Genomic DNA, 19,575 nt, shown 5'->3' on the forward strand with positions numbered 1-19,575 from the left:
CACAAGCCATGCCCGTTCTAGCAGGCGATTGGCTGCGACGCTGCTCTTGCCCGCCTTTCCTGGGCCATTCCGAACTATCCGACAGAAGAGGGAGCCCACAGCAAGTTCGGGTGAGGCCAAGCAGCTGGGGCGAGAGGAAGGAAGGAAGAGGGGCAGCTGGGAACCAGGTCGCCTGCAAATAAAAGCAGGTAGGGCTGAATGGTGGTTGGCGGGGATGGGAGTATTAGATCAGGAGCAGCTGATCTAGAAGGGACATCCTTTAACCTGGGAGTTCTGGGTTCCCCTTCAACTGGGGGGCTCCTCTGTTCTTTGTAAGGGCTGCAATTCTAAACCCCACACTTTCCTGGCAGTAAACCCCATTTAATTGAGTGGTACTTGCCTCTGAGTAGACCAGGCTTTGCTTTTGGAGGCGTTTGGCTCGCAATACTAAAAACCCACTTTCCTTGGGAGTAAGCCTCATTAATTCACTAGGACTTGCCTCTGAGTAGATCTGGCCAGGATCACGTTACAAGTGTTTCCTTTTATTGCTTGGGAGTGTGGGCAGAGAAAAGAATTTGCCTGGGTATTTACACACACACACACACACAGACACACACAGACACACACACACACACACACACACACACACCAGTTTCCATTGCAATAAACAAATGCAATGTAAGAATCTTTGCTCTTTACTCCAGGGGCTTAGAAAGGGAGCCAGGGGTGTGTTGGTGTGAAGAGAGTGTGATTTTTCTTTTTTACTTGTATGGCCTTCTTTGAGGTGTGCAGGTAGGACTCCTCTACCCCATACGCAGAAGGAGGCAGAGGATGACTGAGGCATTGAAATTCAGGACTGCAGCACTTAAGACTTCCGGGGTGGAGGATGTGTGTGTCATAGTTTGGGATGCTAACTAAAGCTTTGTTTGTGCATCTAGTAAACTAGCCCAGTAGGTTTGGGGGGCGGGGACCTGTTGCTCTTTTGTGCTAGTCAACTAATTGAAGGGATATGTTTTTGCTTTTAAGCACATCCTGGAGTCTGTATAATACAATCCACATTTATCCAGGCTGTTTACTGCCTAATGTGTGGAGCTGCTATTGATGTGGTGCCCTCAGTGTGGGCCTTTCAAACAGAGACTCAGCAAAAAGAGTATGAGGGCTCCCAAAGAGGGCAGGGCCAGCTTACTTCAAGCTGTGCTGACACACATTACCATCTAAAGGCTGTTTGTGTGCCAAATTGAGTCCAGAGTCCAAAATTGCACAACTATTTTCTACCAGGATACGTCTTTTGATCTGGTTGGAGGATAATGGGGAATGCAGGTAGCTTTAATTGGTCCCCTTTCTCTCCCCCCCCCTCCAGTTTAGGGCAATGTTTTTGTTAAAGCAACACCTACCTCCTCCTCCTCCTCTTCTTCGGTGATCACTTGTAGCCGAGTAAGATTGTCTTCCATAAACATGGTTTTAACAGTGAGTCTGTAAGACACTGTGGAGGCCAATTCTGGATCCAGCTGGGGCATAGGTTTCTGAGCGGGAGTTGATCACTGAGAGGGTTTGCCAATTGTGCCTTCCTCTTAGTGCTTTTCTCCCCTTTCATCCTGAGTTCAAGTGTCTTCAAAACCCATGACACCTTTGGTTAAGGCTGTCGTCCAATTGGAGCGCTTGCAGGCCAGTGTTTCCCAGTTGTCGGTGTTTATACTACTTTTTTGGGGGGGATTTGCCTTGAGAGAGTCTTTGATCCTCTTTTGCTGACCACCAGCTTTCTATTTTTTCTATTTTTAAGTTTATTCCATATCAGTTCTGCATTTAGTTCATCCACAAATCTGCCGCAGAAAATGGTCAGAACAATCTGGATTAAAACCCTGCAACTTTTTTCTTTTGGTATTTAAATACATATTATCTCATTGTACATATTTATAAACTATCATCACCATCATTATCTTTACTCTAAGGTCCCAGGGTGGGTAACAACAATTAAAACACAGTGTTAAAAACTGTTTAAAACAACTTACAGAAATAAAGTGGGTGCTGAAAATATACACCTCAAGTGTCCAATGCCAGAGTAAAGAGCTGTGTCTTCAGCATTTGTCAAATCGGGATAATGAAGGTGCCAGATGTACCGCTGGGGGTGGGGGGAAGGAGTTCCACAACTGCCACAGACAAAGCCCTTCCCCATCCCTCCCTCCCTGAGCTTCTGAGAACATAGAATAGTAAACATTGAAAGAGCCTTCTACAATTGGCCTGCATAGCTTAGTACTGTCTACACTACACTACATAGCCAATGTGCTGCCCTCCAGACCTTGTTGGACTCCAACTCCAACTGGCCCCTGCCACCATGGGCAACAGGGAAGATGTGGGTTGTAAAAAACTTATTTTTAAGTTTTTCTATTTTCTATTTTTTTCTATTTTTAAGTTCAGAATAGAATAGTTGATTTGGGAGACTATAATCAGGTAGGTTAGGGCACAAATATTATACGCTACCAAAACAATAGAAAGTTGAACAGTGATGTCCCCTATCTGGCATCATTCTCCTGCTGTACAGAGGAGAAGGCCTTGTGGGGCCTGGGAAGGAAATCCTATGCTGACGAGAGTGAGGGTGTTTTCATGCTGCTTGAGAGCCTGTTGGAGGCAGCATCTGTCTCTCCTCTCTGTTGGAAACAGGATTTTTGGTTTGATTTGGCAGCAGGGCCCTTCTTATCTGTTCTAGTAAGTGAGAACAGCCATAGCTCTTAATTTTCCCCAAGGATTAGATCAAAGACCTGAGAATAAGATAACCTGAACATGTGGCTCTGATTTTCCATCCTTGGACTTAAAGAAGAAAGACTACTGGGTGGGGGCAGAGTCTATGGCCCAGTCATGATTATTTATCAAGGGATGGGATAGCTGAAGGTCCAAAGCGATTTTGAAGGGGCCACTCTGAGCCTTCCCCAATGCAACTTGCCAGTGGACAAGTCATCGAAGCAAGCCAGGCTGTCCTGGGACATAAAGTGTTCTGAAACAGGGCGTGTAAGTTTTCAAAAGATCTTTAGCCTTGGAAGGCAGAGAGTCACTCCTGTCATGGGGACCTCTGAGCACCTGGAAGGTATGTTCAACCTTTGCTTTGGGGATGGGCTCAGCAATAAAAGCAAAGGACCCAGGTTCAATCCCCGGTGTCTCCTGTTTGAAATGCTGGAGTGCTGTTGTCAGCTGCTGCAAACCAGCGGTAGCCAATATGGTGTCTTCTAAATGTTGCTGGATTACAACCCACATCTTCCCTGTTGCCCATGGTGGCAGGGGCCAGTTGGAGTTGGAGTCCAACAAGGTCTGGAGGGCAGCACATTGGCTATGTAGTGTAGTGTAGACAGTACTAAGCTATGCAGGCCAATTGTAGAAGGCTCTTTCAATGTTTACTATTCTATGTTCTCAGAAGCTCAGGGAGGGAGGAATGGGGAAGGGCTTTGTCTGTGGCAGTTGTGGAACTCCTTCCCCCCACCCCCAGCGGTACATCTGGCACCTTCATTATCCCGATTTGACAAATGCTGAAGACACAGCTCTTTACTCTGGCATTGGACACTTGAGGTGTATATTTTTAGCACCCACTTTGTTTCTGTAAGTTGTTTTAAACAGTTTTTAACACTGTGTTTTAATTGTTGTTACCCACCCTGGGACCTTAGAGTAAAGATAATGATGGTGATGATAGTTTATAAATATGTACAATGAGATAATATGTATTTAAATACCAAAAGAAAAAAGTTGCAGGATTTTAATCCAGATTGTTCTGACCATTTTCTGCGGCAGATTTGTGGATGAACTAAATGCAGAACTGATATGGAATAGACCAGACATAGGTTGATTCCGCCATCCCTTCTCATAACCCTGTATGCAGTGCAAGAAGCCACAGAAATAGCCAAAGGGAAAAGTGCTTTTTGAGGTTTCAGTATTAAAGATGATAAAAAGAAAGTTGGTTGTCAGAGTATGGGTCACAGCAAAATCTAAAGGATGGGCATGGTCTGAGTCCCTGTCCTAGAGCTTACGAAGAAGAAGAAGAAGAAGAAGAAGAAGAAGAAGAAGAAGAAGAAGAAGAGGAGGAGGAGTTTGGATTTGATATCCCGCCTTTCACTCCCCTTCAGGAGTCTCAAAGCGGCTAACATTCTCCTTTCCCTTCCTCCCCCACAACAAACACTCTGTGAGGTGAGTGGGGCTGAGAGACTTCAGAGAAGTGTGACTGGCCCAAGGTCACCCAGCAGCTGCATGTGGAGGAGCGGGGATACGAACCAGGTTCCCTAGATTACGAGACTACCGCTCTTAACCACTACACCACACTGGCTCTCAGCATAATGAGTAATCTGAACCTTTCTGCCATGGCTGCTGAGCTAAGCTTCATCCGTGGCATCCCAGATTCCCTACTGTTGCTAAGGTATATTGTTCATTTTATGATCATTTTAAAAATAAAAATCCAAATGCTTTGTGTTGTGTTGCAGAGGTTTTTGTAAAGCATGAGGCTGAGTGAGGCACTGACTCAGCCCTTCCAGGCTCCTGCCAGCATCCGAAAGTTCTCAAGCAGCCAAGTTTACCTGTTCAGAAGCAGGCCGTCGGATTCGGATGACTCCTCGTCAGAGGAGGAACTTGACATCATGGAATTGCGAGCGAGAGGGAAGGAGCAACGGAGGCGCAACGCTGCTGCAGAGAAAGTTGGGGATGTAGTTCTGCTGGAACGCCAAGTTAGCAAAGACGACAATCTGAACAAATTGGCACTGCAGTATGGATGCAAAGTAAGAAGCAGCAATTGATGACGTCCGTGGTGGGGTTTTTGTTTTGTTTTTACATTTCTGGCTCAGAGCCTTGCAGGGCTAAGGAAGAGCACTCTGTTCTGTTCCATGGACAGGCAAGATGGGGGAAGGCATCTTCTACCCAAGGGCAGCCTTTGACAACCAAGTCAAGCTGGGAGTTTCCAGGCTTGCATGCCAATCATTTTGTTGTTTGGGTGGCAGAGGAGTAACAACTGTTTAGCTGTTGTAACTCACCTGCTAAAAATAGCTGGGTGAAACGTCTTTGAAGTTGGAATGAGAGTGTCAGCTGGAAAAAAAGGTAGCCAGTTATGGATTGCTGAATTTTGTGTACTTGGGGAAAGAGTAGCTCAGTGGCAGAGCACCTGATTTTCATATAGAAAGCCTCAGGTTCAGTCCCCAGCATTTCCAGGTAGGCTTGTGGAGGTGCACCCAGGCAGTGTGGCCCAGACAGCAGCTTCCTGCTGGGTTTGCAGGAGAGGATGTTTGCTCCCTGTCCCATCAGCAGCATAGGATGCTGCCTTTTAGCGAATCTGACCATTTGCCCAGCCTCAAGGAACCCAAGGCTACATCCCTCCCCTCACATTTTGCCATATCATACTGAAGAGGTTCCTCTTTCAACAACCCTCCTAAATGAGGTGTGGGGAACCTTTGGCCCTCCAGAAACTGCTCAGCTCCCAACATCTCTGTCCATTGGCTATGCTTGCAGGGGCTGATGGGAGTTGTAGTTCAGCAACACCTGGCGGGCCAAACGTTCCCCACACCTGTTCTAAATGGAGATCATTATCCCAGCTGGTCACTGCATTGATCTGAACTGATTTTGTGTGTGTACGGCTGTTGTCTTAAACTGCTTCTGCTATGTATGTGTTTTAAAAATTGTTTCTATATATGCAGTTGTTTTTATATATGAAACTCTTTCATATATGCCAGTGTGGGCCAAACTTGGGTCTCCAGCTGGTTTTGGACTACAACTCCCATCATCCCTAGCTAACAAGACCAGTGGTCAGGGGTTACGGGAATTGTAGACCCCAAACAGCTAGAGACCCAAGTTTGGCCAACACTGATATATGCATTTACTATATTAATGCACATTGTTTCAGGTGTCCCCTTAGAAGCGATTCATGAAATAAATATTTGCATTAGAAGGAGCTGTTTATATACAATGAAAAAAGAGCTCAATAACTGACTTCGCACCCCATCTCCCCTTTCTGAATTCTCTTAGGTTGCAGATATCAAGCGGGTCAACAACTTCATCCAGGAGCAAGACTTGTATGCGCTAAAATCCATCAGGATTCCGGTCAAGGTCAACAGCATGTTAACAGAGACCCAGGAAGTGTTGCTGCCTGCCCAGAGAGCTGGTCTGTTGTTGCCTGCTGAACCGTCTGGGTCCAAAGAGGAAGACGGCAGCTCCAAAGACACCGAGCAAATTGATCAGTATTTCAGAGGGATCGACCAGGACATTGAGAAAGCAACTCTGCTGGATGTCTCCCCAAGCACAGACTATTGCATTGAAACACCAAACTGGTCACCTTCAGGGAGGAAGGAAATCGGTGCTGGAGCAGACTGTGGGATCCAGTGGTGGAATGCAGTTTTCATTATGCTCCTCGTAGGAATAATTTTGCCAGTGTTTTATATTGTCTATTTTAAAACCCAGCAGCTCGAAGTGACTACTACCTCCAACACAACTCTTCCTGTGAACCACACTGATGGGTCAGTGAGGGTGACACCTGTCCTCCATGTGCTTAAAGAACCTTTGACCACTATCCAAACCCACAGAGGAGGAGACTTCCTTCCATCAGGGGGATGACTCTGTCTGTTACCCTACCCCACCCCTCAAAATTGGAGAAAAGTCTCTTTGCTTTGAAATAATGTTCTGGGATGAGCCAACAACAGATCAGTTGTTGCTTCTTAAGTTGATAGGAGCTCAACTTGGAAATGAGATCAAGGAAGACCAGGACAGAGCAAGACATGGACAGTGGCTGGTCAGTCACAAAGGGAATGGTGGGATGGCTCACTTTTAAACAGCAAAAGGGGGTGCAAGTGAGGGTGAAGAACCTGAACTCTCTTGTAGGTTGTGTGCTCCCCAGTACCAGTCTTCAGCCAGATATCAGAAGCAGACTCAGCTGGGGGAAGGGCACTCCTCCCCTGTGCACCCTTTTTGCTATAAAAATTTTGGCCACATTTGCACCTTACATTCTACAGTCGGGGCTTCCCCCAAGGCATCCTGGGAGCTGTAGTTTGTTAAGGGTGCTGAGAGTTGTTAGACCACCATGATTCCCTTCATAGAGCGACAATTCTGAGAGTTCGCTGGGAAGAGCCATTGATTGTGAAGCCAGCCTGAGAATGGTAGGTCTGTGAGGAGAATTGCAGGTGGTGTCTCTTAACAACTCTCATCATCCTTGACAAAATTACAGCTCCCAGGTTGCTTTGGAGGCTTCTTAAAGTGGTATGACAGCACTTTAAGGTGGAGATGTGATCATATCCCCCCTTGTGTTATTGGGGGCAAATCTCATTTTATGCTTGCTGCCTCTTTCAAGACTCTGAGGTTTGGTCTTTCTGAGGAAACAGGCCTAGCCTATCACCTGGGCTATATATATATATTTAAATTAACTGCCAGTTTATTAAAAGTCATCTTGTCTTAAATGGCAGGAGCAGCTCCAGTCTTCCTTTGCATACAATAAAGCTTTCTTTGCATATACACTTCTGCTAAAAAAGGAGAGAAGAACCTAGTCGTCATCTCAAGCTTGGTTTAAAGGTAAAGGTAACGGGACCCCTGACCATTAGGTCCAGTCGTGACCGACTCTGGGGTTGTGGCGCTCATCTCGCTTTATTGGCCGAGGGAGCCGACGTACAGCTTCTGGGTCATGTGGCCAGCATGACTAAGCCGCTTCTGGCGAACTAGAGCAGCGCACGGAAACGCCGTTTACCTTCCCGCCGGAGCGGTACCTATTTATCTACTTGCACTCTGACGTGCTTTCGAACTGCTAGGTTGGCAGGAGCAGGGATTGAGCAACGGGAGCTCACCCCATCGCGGGGATTCGAACCGCCGACCTTCTGATTGGCAAGTCCTAGGCTCCATGGTTTAACCCACAGCGCCACCCGCGTCCCTCAAGCTTGGTTTACACATACACAAATACGTGGGAGATACAAGGTTTAAGATTTCTATTTTACTTGCATCGCCTCCTCTTTCTCTAATGAGCTCAGGGTGGTGTTGCTGGTGATCTTCATCCTCTCTTCTCCCCATTCCACACCCTCTCCACCATCACTGCTTAGGGAAGGGCTGTAGCTCAGTGATAAAGAGCCTCTGCTTTGCCTGAAGAAGGTGCCTGGTTCAGTCTCTAAGTAGGGCTGTGAAAATTTGCCTGAAGAACCACGGCCAGTCTGTGAATAGCACTGAACAAGATGGACCAATCGTCTGATGCACTGTGCCCTCTCTGACGAGGCTATTGTAGCCACTGCTGAACTAAATAACGGCTGTTCCTTTTAAGACAGATGCAAAGGTTAAAGGGGAGAGCCAGTGGATTGGAGTGGTTAGCGTGTTGGACTAGGACGTGGCAGACCAGGGTTGAAATCCTTGCTCAGCCACGAAGTTCCCTGGGTGACCTTGGGCCAGCCACTGCCTCTCAGCCTGAGCCTACTCTACGTAAAAGGCTTGCTATGAGAGTAAAACAGGGAGGAAGAGAATATAGGCCACCTTGAGAGCTCTTTGGAGAAAAGGTGGGGTATACAAGGCAGGCAAAGAGTCGTATGTGGGCACTCCTGCCCCATTTTTTTAATAGCAAGCACCAGGGCTAAGACCCCAATCCTTGACTGATGGTTCTAAACATCAGTGGAAAGGAATCTCCTCCCTCCTGAATACAGATGGTGGAGACTCCTCGCATTTTCACATTGGCTCCATTTGCAAGTTTGACTTCAGCGCCTTCAGCCATATGTTTCTACCCATTGCTCCCAGAGGTCCTTCTGGTAAGATGGCAAACACAAAAGGCAGAAAAGAAAATCTATTTATTCAAGGCTGCCTTTCCCGAACTAGCAGGTGTGGCCATAACCAATGTGGAGCCCTCTAGCTGCTTGCTTATTTATTATTAGATTTAAACATCACCTTTTCTCCAGGGAGCTTAGGGTGGCATAAAGAGCGGTCCTGCTTTCCATTTCATCCTCACACCAAGAATGGGAGGTAGGCTAGGCCTAGAGGCAGTGACCAGCTAAGAGAGAGCAAGTGGCCCACTGCCTTCCTGGACTCAATTCCCATCATCCCCAACAACTGGCTGTGGTAGCCGAGACTGATGGGAGTTGTAGTCCCAACAAGAGATGGAAGGACATCATGTTGGCTATCCCTAAAGCCATTCAAAATGGCTCTCACAGTGGAACTGTTCTCTCCCCAACCCCCTGTGTAGCCACTGTATATTGTGTTCTTCTTTTTGTACATGATGCACTGGGAGAGCACTGCCCTGAAAAGCAGTTTTATAGATGCTTTGAATCACTATAACTGAGCAAACAGCATTGTAGCCCAAAGTAGCCTGCCTGTTCCTGTGGCTGATCAGGGCCTCTTCAGACCAACAAAGGCTATTACCACCTAGGCTTTCTTTACTTCTCTCCATAAAGCATTAATTTGGGAGTGGGGCAGGAGGCACATGCGCGCGCGCGCACACACACACACACACACACTTTAATCACTCCCAAAGTCTTCCATGCCCATGGAAACTGGCAAAAGCTCATCGTAATGGAAAACAGGCTAAATCTGTTTCAGCTGCAGATCTTTCAGACAGCAAAACACGACACTCCCTAAATGTTCGGGCCAGAGCACAAAGTATTAATTTCCATTCCACCTCTCTCACAGCAAACCTGACAACGCAGTTACAACAAAGAGGAATTTGGTCCAGAACAGTATGGCAGAGCGGAAGGTGAGGACTGTGTTCAGAAAACTCTGCAAGAAGCCCCCTTTTTATTCTGTGATATCAATCAAATAGCTATAAAGAAAAACAAACAAGACTTTTAAGATAGGAAATCCAGAGCAGTGACCTTTAAAAATACTTGCATGGAGTTTCTCATGTTGGCTAGACACATGTCAATCCCAGCCAAGGATCAGGCATGACTCACCAAGCTTCTCTGTCTTGCAATGTCTGTTGTTTTTTTAAGGGGTTCAGCAATAGAGTCTGGACTCGGCACAGCTCCATACAGAAAAAAGAGAATACACTAATGGCTGCAGAAATCAGCTTCCTGACAATCTCAGCTTTCATTTTAAAAAGCTTCTAGTCTTTGTGGCAATAATTTATTATTATTATATTATTATTTATACCCCACCCATCTGGCTGGGTTTTCCCCAGCCACTCTGGGTGGCTTACAGCATATATAAAAAATTGTACATCATCAGACATTGAAACTTAAGTGGGAGACATATCTAGTGGTTTAGGCTTCAGTGTCCTTGCCCTTCCCACCACTAGCAAAAATAATCATTAAAAAGTTTGCATAACGTATGCAGGCCACATAATTCAGATTTTCTTTGTGGAGAATCCTGATTACTTTAGCACAGAAATTTAAGGGCAGAGTACACATAGGGAACAATAAGAGAACATTTGAGAGGCATCCTTATGCCAGTCTAGAGCAGAGGGTAGCAGTGGTCATGCCCTCCAGCTGTTTGGGGTACAGTGCCCACTAAGGCTAAGTGATGTAACAATATATCGTCCAAAATCAGTTTGAAGTCCACATCGTGGTAAGTTTCATAACAGTCGGCATGGTGATATCACAATGTGTGTGTGTGCTATGTAAAAAAACAAGATGTGGGGAAACCGTAATCGGGTCATCGTCATAGCTGTTGACGCTTCCCATTTTTTAAGGGAAATTCCCTTATTCCGAATAGGATTCCTCGCAAGAAAAGGGAAAAGTTGACAGCTATGGATCCATCACTTCTCTCATGATTCCTGCCACCCATGTTGCTCTGTACTATAAAATAACAGCTGTAACAATATGTTAAAGCTAAGTAAAAATGTATCAGTTTTAGACTCCTAAGTACAGTGGTACCTCGGGTTAAGTACTTAATTCGTTCCGGAGGTCCGTTCTTAACCTGAAACTGTTCTTAACCTGAAGCACCACTTTAGCTAATGGGGCCTCCCGCTGCACGATTTCTGTTCTCACCCTGAAGCAAAGTTCTTAACCTGAGGTAATATTTCTGGGTTAGCGGAGTCTGTAACCTGAAGCGTATGTAACCTGAAGCGTATGTAACCTGAGGTACCACTGTAGTAGCAGCTGCCTGGACGTTTCCCCATTGGCCTCTACATAGTTCCATCCTTATTTCAGACAGCAGTATATCGCAATGTTTAGCTGGTGACATATCATAATGTTGAAAACCAGACATTGCTCAGCCCATCGTGACCACTGACTGTAGCCTAAGACAGGAATAGCCAATGTGTTACCCTCCATATGTTGTTGGGCTACAATTCCCACCAACCTCTGAATACCAGTGGGTGGGGATTTCAAGTGGGGAGAGTGGGGGTTGCACTCTGGTCCTGCTTATGGGTTTCCCATAGGCATCTGCTTGGCTGCTGTGAGAATAGGATGCTAGACTAGATGGGCTTCTTATGTTCTTAAATACTATGTTCAAAGTTAGCACAATTGGATTTATGTCAGTTTTAATACAAAAATTTTATGGTCTCTGGCAGAGAACTTGGGTTTGGTTTTTGCTTTGTTTTGTTTTTTGAAAGAACATTTAGTATACAAAAGTGGAGCATACTTCCTACTGGAAAAGTTATGCCTGATGCTTCCTTGTTTCCTACTCACAGGGGCCACAAATCTTGTAAATAATGTTAAGTGCTTTGTTCCAGCTCTGTTCAGGATCTTAGAACTTTATTAGTTAACACAAAGTTGCACAAAAATCAGGTTTAGGTGGCAAAAAAAAAAAAAAAAGAGAGTCAACATACAGGCATTTGTGTGAGCTAAGAAAAACAACAGTGAATTGATTTTAAGCATCTGTAGCTACACTCTTGAATATTTTTAGCCCAAGGAACTCAACAAATTTTCTGGAGCCACTAATAAATCCAGCCTGCTCTTCATGCCAGGAAGTAAAGCTAACACGTAGGTGAAGGTGAGAGCAAGAATCAGCTTTTCTAAAAAGGTATGATTCAGTCCAAATAAACCCAAGTCATTTTCAGTGGTGAAGTTTAAAACTAGGCCAGCAGAAAGCATCTTTCGCCACCTACTAAATAACAGAGGCACTGATGAACAAATGGACACAGGAAGGGTGTGTCTATTAGTTCATGCAGGTGTAGTCTACCACATGTTCCAGATAAAAACAGGCTTATTTTTATATCATTCAAGTAGGCCCCACCATGTCTGCATAACATGTTAAAAGGGTTTTTTTATTAAAAAAAAAGTTGGGGGAAAATTGAGTGACAACACAAGGAAGACTGCTCGCCTTTGTAAAAATTCCCTCTTCTATACAACTACTTAAAAGCAAACAGGTGGGGGGGGGAGCAGCCAACATTCACTGCACAGGCAACTGATTTATTTATTTTTTTAACCTAGGCATCTGGGCAGAAAAAGGGGATAAGTATGAACCTTGGAAACAAATGTTGAAGACCAGGATTAAAAGCTAGTCATGCATTTGGAAAAAAAAAGGTGAAAGAAGCAGAGAATCCAAGGAGCTCCAGATGTTGGACCACCAACTCCCATCAGTCCCAGCCAGCATGGCCAATGGTTAGGGGATGATGGAAACTACAGTACAACAACATCTGGAGGGCCACTCCTCTTTAAACAGTGAAGTTTAAGCCAGAAGGAAACACTTTTTATTCCATCTTGTTTTACCTGGCTCACAACTGGAATGCAGGGTGGGATACACCTTCAAATATATGCAAGTGCTTCATTTGTACCTGTAAGCCTGGATCTTTACAGGCAAGGAAACAGGACCAAATCCAAGTTTAGGTGCTGACAGAGGGAAAAAGATTTGAGAGCTTCAGTTTAAATATGAGAGAGAGTCCGATATACACAGTAAAAGCCAGTATTTTTACTTTAGTGAATGCAAGATACAAATATTTTACAACAACTTCTAGCATTTTCTTAACCATTTGATAAAAAGTTCACTAGAATATTTATTGTATAATGAAGAAAAAAACACCACATTCAGGGAAAAAGATTAACTTAATTTTTTTTTCTTAAAGATTCGTCTCAAAGATGGCAACAAAGTCCAGCTTGTGCCGCCAGACGGCTTTAACCGCAAACAGCTTCGTCTGTGAACTGTTGACTACAAACATTTACCAAATACATATATTTTTTTCTTATTTTAAAAAAAGCTTTTCTTTTTAAATATAGCAAAGCAGTGTTTTCTTGCACAGCAAAGTGAGGAAATTTCCCAATATTTTTTTTAAAGTCTTTTCACATTCTAAATTTTAAACTTCTTCCCATGGTTGATTTGGCAGGAGTCATTTATGTTCCTTATTTACTATATATTTCTTGTGCGCACAGTAGACTTGTCAATGCATTAGTGTCCTTTATAGTTTAAAGGCTAAAGCATTTCCAACATGCCTTACTTCTTTTTTTAAAAAGAGAGATACCAGGTACGAACAAGTCAGTATTGCTATGTCTACCATATGCAACATTTGACCCCAATTCTAGCAATCTGGATTTGCACAAGATTTAATCCAATTGCAACCTTCAATTAAAATGCCATTGATTCTATTTACACTTTATTTATTTTTACCGTCACAATATTCCATGGTTCTAAAAATAAAAGGGGTGCGTGTCTTTGAATAACTTCATTGCACAAGCTGCTGTTGAATTTGCAAAAGCTGAATCTTAGCAAGACCTGTCGTACAGCCCTCTTAAAGAGCCAGTAGCACCTCAGAACCTGTTAAGGACAGAGGTTGAGATTGTCACTTCTTTGAAAGCACTTCCCGGCCCAAAGCACCCTGCATTTGAAAAGCTAACAGGCCCGGCGTGGCAGTTTCTCCCAAATAGGGAGTGTGGCACAGGAGCTCTTCCAAACAACAATTCCCCTGACGCAGAAACCACACCATGTATTTCCCTTCGCATCTGGAATGGCTTCAAACAGTTGCCCTAAAAACCTTGGGCTTAAGGGGACTGAGAGATGTAAAGCTACTTTGGGCATAGCAAAGGACCTGCAGGTGCCCAGTGTGATTTTTCAGCAAGTTTAAATAGCACCCTCTTCTGTCTCCCCGACCTCTGCCCTGCAATGATATAGCCTAACTCCCTTCATATTGCAAAAATGGTTTTCTAAGAAGCATGAGATACTTCTGCTCAGAAACTAGAGCTTGTTTGAGGACTCTGGCCAAAGTGGGACCCTCAAAAGCCTCTGCTGCCACATTAGCTACAACACTTGGGGCTGTACCCCATTGCTCTGTCTACTAGCACAAAGTTTCTGGTGCTAGCAGGTGGAATTTGATGCAGCAGTTGCGCTAGCAGAAACTTGTTGCGCAACAGATGTCGCAATCTATTGCACAACCAAATTACTAGCAACCTGCTTACGAATTCTCTTGTGCAACAACGTTTTACTAGTGCAAAACATTTCACCAGTGGGGGGGAGGGAGAAGCCTACTGCTAAGTGACTTTTAACTTTGTGCCTTGCAATATTAAGGTTTTTATTCAATGGAGCAGTGCAGTGGGCCTGGGGAAGGGGGCTCATCAGTGTACCAGCCTAAAGGCATTTTGGGCCGTTATGGGGCCAGGTGCTTCAGTGCAAAATCTAGTATTTGGTACGAAGGAATAGCAAATGACAGCATAGAAACACTGACTCGCTCCCATGCCAAAGTACAGGACAGAGCTGCGCACACACACAATCCTCTGCCCTGCTGCAACTATCTTTATCTCTAGGACCACTGTGTAAGACTTTCAAAACATCTAGAGTTACATTATTAGTGTTAATTACATAAAAAAAGTCAGCATGTTTTGTTTTCATGATGTAAAGCTCTTTTGCAGGAGACAATGGATAGGACCTGATCCTGGAACAAGGAGATTAGCTGAGAGTTAACAGTCTGACTCTAAGAACTGATTATTATTATTTCTTTAAGAAAGAAAGAAAGAAAATTGACTGGCTCGATTCAAGTACAAAGCCCAAACTATATCTTTTTCTTTTTTAACGGGGGGGAAAGTTGATGTAACTCGTTACAAACCTGCATAGGAATAAGAGACTATTGGGATACAGTCAGCAAAGCCATCTCATTAAGGCACACAAGAAATCAGACAGTAAATGTGAAATGAAGAACTCCCATTCAAATGTACAGCAAAGTTCATGTAGGTGCATAAATAGTGCAGGAGAATCATACCAATCCGAAGCATCAAAAGGATCTATGAAGCGGTGGTGTGGTTTCTGTGTTAAGTGTGATTTTTTTTTGGGGGGGGGGGGGGAGGAAGCTGACAGACCACTGGGACGTTTTCTGCTCTACCCTATCCAGACAGAAGTAACAGTACCTAGTGTGCATAAGTTCCTCAAAATGCTTCTAAGAAAGAGAGATCCTAGAAGCTTATGCATTTACAGAACCCTTAATGAAAACTAAATCGGAGCCAGCTATAAAGCACATAATCCACCACCAGTTTGTACAGTTTTTACATAAGGTGGGGAAGAATTATAGGTGAAATGAGTTATACAGGGCATAGTTTTGCCCATACCTTGCTTATCTTTAAAAATAAATAACTAAGGCAGCCACTTGAGGATATATTACAGAAAAAGTAAATTGAGAGCTTCCATTCAACTCTTGGTTCTTGCTTAGTTTTATTGATATTTTGCCAAAAGTTAGAGAGAGTTTAGGTTGTTTTAAATCCTGATTTCTAGGTAACAAAGGCTTTACTTTCTCCTATAATAGGTTAAGGGGTTTGGGGGGGAGTTCAGCTACTGCATGTGTTACTTTGGCATGCACGGCCAACGTATGCTCATTAAGACCAAGCCAAATGCAACAGTAAATTAAACTTTAAGTGCACCTGTTTTTGCTTTATTATAGATTTTGTATTCTCATACAAAGAGCCCTGGGCTCTTCGGATGAAGGGTGGTATGCAAATTTAATAAAGAATAATAATAATAAATATCAATGGGAGCATTTCTCCTAATGCAAACAGCAGCTTTGGAAGAGTCAAGAACTGCAACAGGAGAGAGAGGTTTAAAATCCTACCTCTACCAATTTGAATGCTTTAAAACAGGGGTCCCCAAACTGTGGCCCATGGGCCAGAAGAAGTCCATGGAGGCCGTTTAACCAGCCCATGAGCCACCCCCGAACCGAGCCACCCGCTAGGCGAGTCCCCGCGTGCTACGCTAAACCAGCACAGTGCGGTGCAGGGACTCTCTTCCGCGGCTCCAGAAATCGCTTCTGTGCATGTCTGCAGTACCTGAAATCGCTTCTGCGCAGGCGTGATTTTCGGTGTCTGGGCATGCACAGAAACGATTTCTGGCGCCACAGCCATGTGCAGGCGTGATTTTCGGTGTCTGGGCATTCAAAGAAACAATTTCCGGCACCGCGGACATGCACAGATGTGAGTTCCTGCGTCGCACTGCACCGGCCCAGCCCAAGGAGGATCTCCACGGGAGCGATCCGGCCCATGCCCAGTAAGCCTTGCTGACCCCTGCTTTAAAACGCGTGCACATCCAAATGCAAGGACACGTTCAACACCATATCTAGTTTGGCCCTAAAGATGTAGCACGTACATACTCAAATATGCATCACAAAACATGCTTGGTTATGTAAACATGCCACAGGGCTCTGCTGGCCTACTATCGCTCCCTGCAGTTAGATGTTTCAGAAAACGTGTTGCTTCCACAGGTATCATGAGAAGCAGAGCTCTCAAGCTGCGATTGTAGAATCAGAGCCGCCTACCCCCCACACATACAAAGCACTGACCAGCCACATCACTTGAGGTGGTGCTCTATTTAAAGGATACCGAGCATTAAGAAAAGGAAACTTCTGAAACACTTTGTCCCCAACCCACACACCACTTCAAAACCCTTTTATTTTTTGCTTCTGATGTATGTTTCTGCTACTTCAGCATGAACAATAAGGTAATCTCCCCCACCCCCAAAGAGGCAGTTTTAAAATAACAGGTTGTAACCACCTTAATTCTGCTCAGGATAGACCCACTGAAATTAGTTGACTTTTAAGTCAGCCATGTCAATTTCAAATCAGTCAACTCTGAGTATGATTAACCTTGGCAACAACCCACAGCCTTTACCCCCTCCCCAATGCATTTTATTTTCTATTTATGCAGGATGAACTTAACACCAGGTTTTCTGGATGGGATTGGAAGGGTGGGTATCACTTTGCTATCTATATACATATATTTATATATGTATATATATACACATATATGTATATATATATTTATAAAATGTATTATGAAGCCTTACCATACAGCACAAAAATGTTTTAACACACATTCACCACCAGTGAGTGGGGAACGGCCCCTTTTTAAAACACCCTCTGAAAAAATCTGGATAATATTAATTAAAATCCAAAAGGAAGTACAGTATATTGAACAAAATAGTAAATATTAAACAGTGAATACTCTACTTAATAAGGACCTCGCCTTTTTTTTTCTTCAAGTTGGCGTCAATCCACAAAAATATACTTTTTTAATCTGGCGAACGTACAATACATAGGTACTTACACCAAAAGGTGATAATATATTTAAGATGCTATATACACAAAGTTTGGCTCAAATTTTAAATTTACATATAGAATAATAAGTATTCATGGCTTATTTTTCCCCAAGGTTCTGCCTGCAAGATTTTTTTTTTCCTTCCTCCCCTAAAAACAAAAGACCAAAAAAATAGACAATCAAAAAACAAAACTATATTCTACAAAAAAAAAAAAAAGCGCGACACCATACAGCTTTGGCTTATATAAATAATTCATAGCAGAATGTGTTCAAAAGTACTGTATATAACTTTCTATATAGTCTTAGAGAAGGGTATGGTTTCTTTAATAAAAAATATACACAAGCTAAAATTGTTTTTCTCTATTTTTTTTAAAAAGGTAGGAGGAACGTAAGAAAGATTTCAAACATTTTCCAATTATAACTTAATATATTAAAATTTTCTTTACGGACTATCTTCTAGTCTAATATCTTTTGAATATTCCATGCACGTTCTTTGTGTCTCTCTTTCACACTTGGTAAAAGGAAAAAAGGGGGGGACCCTTAATTTGACCCAGTATAGTTTTGCACGTGCAAATACAGGTGTTGGGGGTTTCTTGTTTTGTTTTCAACATTGCCAGCCCTTCTCCATGCACCCTTTCGTAAGAGAGAGAGACCCATGCTTGATTGGGTAATATAAAGGTCATTCTATGTACAGTATTGCTTTCTTTTTCTACGGCTCTGCTGCTACAAAGCGTACTCTTAACTACAGGGGACAGTACGGCTGTTGGAAAACACACACACACACAGGAACACGACTACAGGCGAGCCCTCACGCCTCGGCCATCTAGTTTGGTAGATTACATACGGGTACGACATTTATTTTGCAAAACAGGTTACATTATTCAAGGAGCAAAGTCCAGGTTAAGTGCCAGACTAGACCAATACCTAGGAAGGGTTCTTTTCTGTTATACTGTGTTTTAAAAACCACGGGGCATCTGCAGCTATAGGAGGAGTTGGTATTTAAGTGCCTGCTGATTTTGTGTGTGAGGGAGAGAAAGAGAGAGTATGTGTGCCTTGCTTCACACACTCACACATGTATATGTATACAAAGATATATATATTTATATATATGCATGTATGTATATACATATAAATATTTATTTCATGTCCTTATTTATAAATTTAGATATGTCAGGACTGTTCATTGGGATAACTCAAAAGTAGAAACGGAAGGGAGAAAAGGGAGAATGGGAAGCTTATGTCACCCAAGTATCCATTCTCATCCGCTTTACGGTCGGGCTCTCTCTGTCTTCTGAGTTGGGGGGCCTTCCCAGTCCAACCGGCGAGTGGAAGTCACTCCTCGGGTCCTCCCGGTCGCTGCCATCGTACGAACTGCTGGAGCTACTGAGACTGTCGACGGGAGAGCGGCCCATGTCCTGACGTGATTGTTGCTGAGGTTGCTGCTGCTGCTGCTGCTGGGGGAACGCGGATGGGGTCACTCGGTCTCGAGGAGGCGAAATTGGCTCGGACTTGATGTTAATGTTTTGGTTGGTGTTAATAGATAAGTTGGAACCCTGAGATAACTGGCTTCCAGTCCTAGTAAAAAATTCAAACCGGAGGTGGGGTGGGAGGAGAAAAGCAATGTTATTTAGAGGGCTTCACAGAGATGAGCAAGGCACAGCCCTGCCACCCAAACTTTCAGAAAGGCAAACACAAAAGGAAACGGCAGGGGGAAAGGAAAAGCCCCAACGCTGGACAAGACTGAGAACAAATCTGGCTGCATGTACGCAAGTTTTGACATACCCTTCTGTTCCAAAAGACCATGGGCTAGTTTGCAGGCAACGCTAAACCCTGGCTTGGCATTACATGCCTGAGCCTCTGAATGCCCCCACCCTCAAGGCTCCTTCCCCTTCCCTTTCCACTGTGTGACCAGAAAGACAAGCACATAGAGATTCCGTTCTGCTTTCCCCAATTTCTGGCTTGCTGGTATGTTTGAACAGGAAGTGTGGTTTAAAAAATAAACTCTAGTATGTTAAAACAAGTCAAGGTTTGAAGTCAGCTTATTTTGCAACTGACCAACTGCATTCCTCCTGGTTGTGCAGGAAGAGGGCTGTAGCTCAGTGGTAGAGCATCTGTTTTGCATGCAAAAGGTCCCAGGTTTAAACCCCAGTATCTACATGTTTCTTTAATTTCTTTTATTCAACAAAATTTATATACTGCTAGCATGTAAGGAAAACCTCTGAAGTAGAGTTGGGAATGTCCCTTG

The 19,575-nt window shown here is 43.9% G+C and overlaps 2 protein-coding genes across 17 annotated transcripts in view; one reads left to right on the plus strand and one right to left on the minus strand.

Moving 5' to 3' along the window:
* Nucleotides 1-78: 78 nt before the first annotated feature.
* On the plus strand, nucleotides 79-13,266 carry LYSMD4 (LysM domain containing 4). 4 transcript variants are annotated; one of them, XM_083587013.1, is made up of 4 exons: nucleotides 109-1,758; nucleotides 2,390-3,058; nucleotides 4,437-4,727; nucleotides 5,965-13,266. In XM_083587013.1, the coding sequence occupies exons 3-4, from the start codon at nucleotides 4,452-4,454 to the stop codon at nucleotides 6,547-6,549; spliced, it is 861 nt and encodes a 286-aa protein (XP_083443139.1). In that variant the 5' UTR covers nucleotides 109-1,758; nucleotides 2,390-3,058; nucleotides 4,437-4,451; the 3' UTR covers nucleotides 6,550-13,266. The 4 variants fall into 4 exon arrangements, with proteins under 4 accessions (XP_083443138.1, XP_083443139.1, XP_083443140.1 ...); XM_083587012.1 differs by lacking the exon at nucleotides 2,390-3,058 and having other exon boundaries at nucleotides 79-188; nucleotides 4,439-4,727; XM_083587014.1 differs by lacking the exon at nucleotides 109-1,758 and having other exon boundaries at nucleotides 2,382-3,058.
* Nucleotides 12,717-19,575, minus strand: part of MEF2A (myocyte enhancer factor 2A) — a 98,854-nt gene continuing 91,995 nt past the window's right edge. For all 13 annotated transcript variants that reach the window (XM_083586739.1, XM_083586747.1, XM_083586741.1 and 10 more), the window contains one exon: nucleotides 12,717-18,905. In XM_083586739.1, the coding sequence (XP_083442865.1) occupies nucleotides 18,566-18,905 (340 nt within the window). In that variant the 3' untranslated portion in view covers nucleotides 12,717-18,565. The remainder of the gene's footprint in view (nucleotides 18,906-19,575) is intronic.

The sequence above is a fragment of the Podarcis filfolensis genome (assembly GCF_964270895.1).
Source record: "Podarcis filfolensis genome assembly, chromosome: 14".
NCBI lineage: Eukaryota > Metazoa > Chordata > Lepidosauria > Squamata > Lacertidae > Podarcis > Podarcis filfolensis.

Excerpts from the sequence above, each read along its gene's own strand:
- LYSMD4 (XM_083587012.1), top strand. The coding sequence starts at position 4,452 with ATGAGGCTGAGTGAGGCACTGACTCAGCCCTTCCAGGCTCCTGCCAGC. Across the intron at positions 4,728-5,964 it reads CACTGCAGTATGGATGCAAA|GTTGCAGATATCAAGCGGGT; the intron begins GTAAGAAGCAGC and ends GAATTCTCTTAG.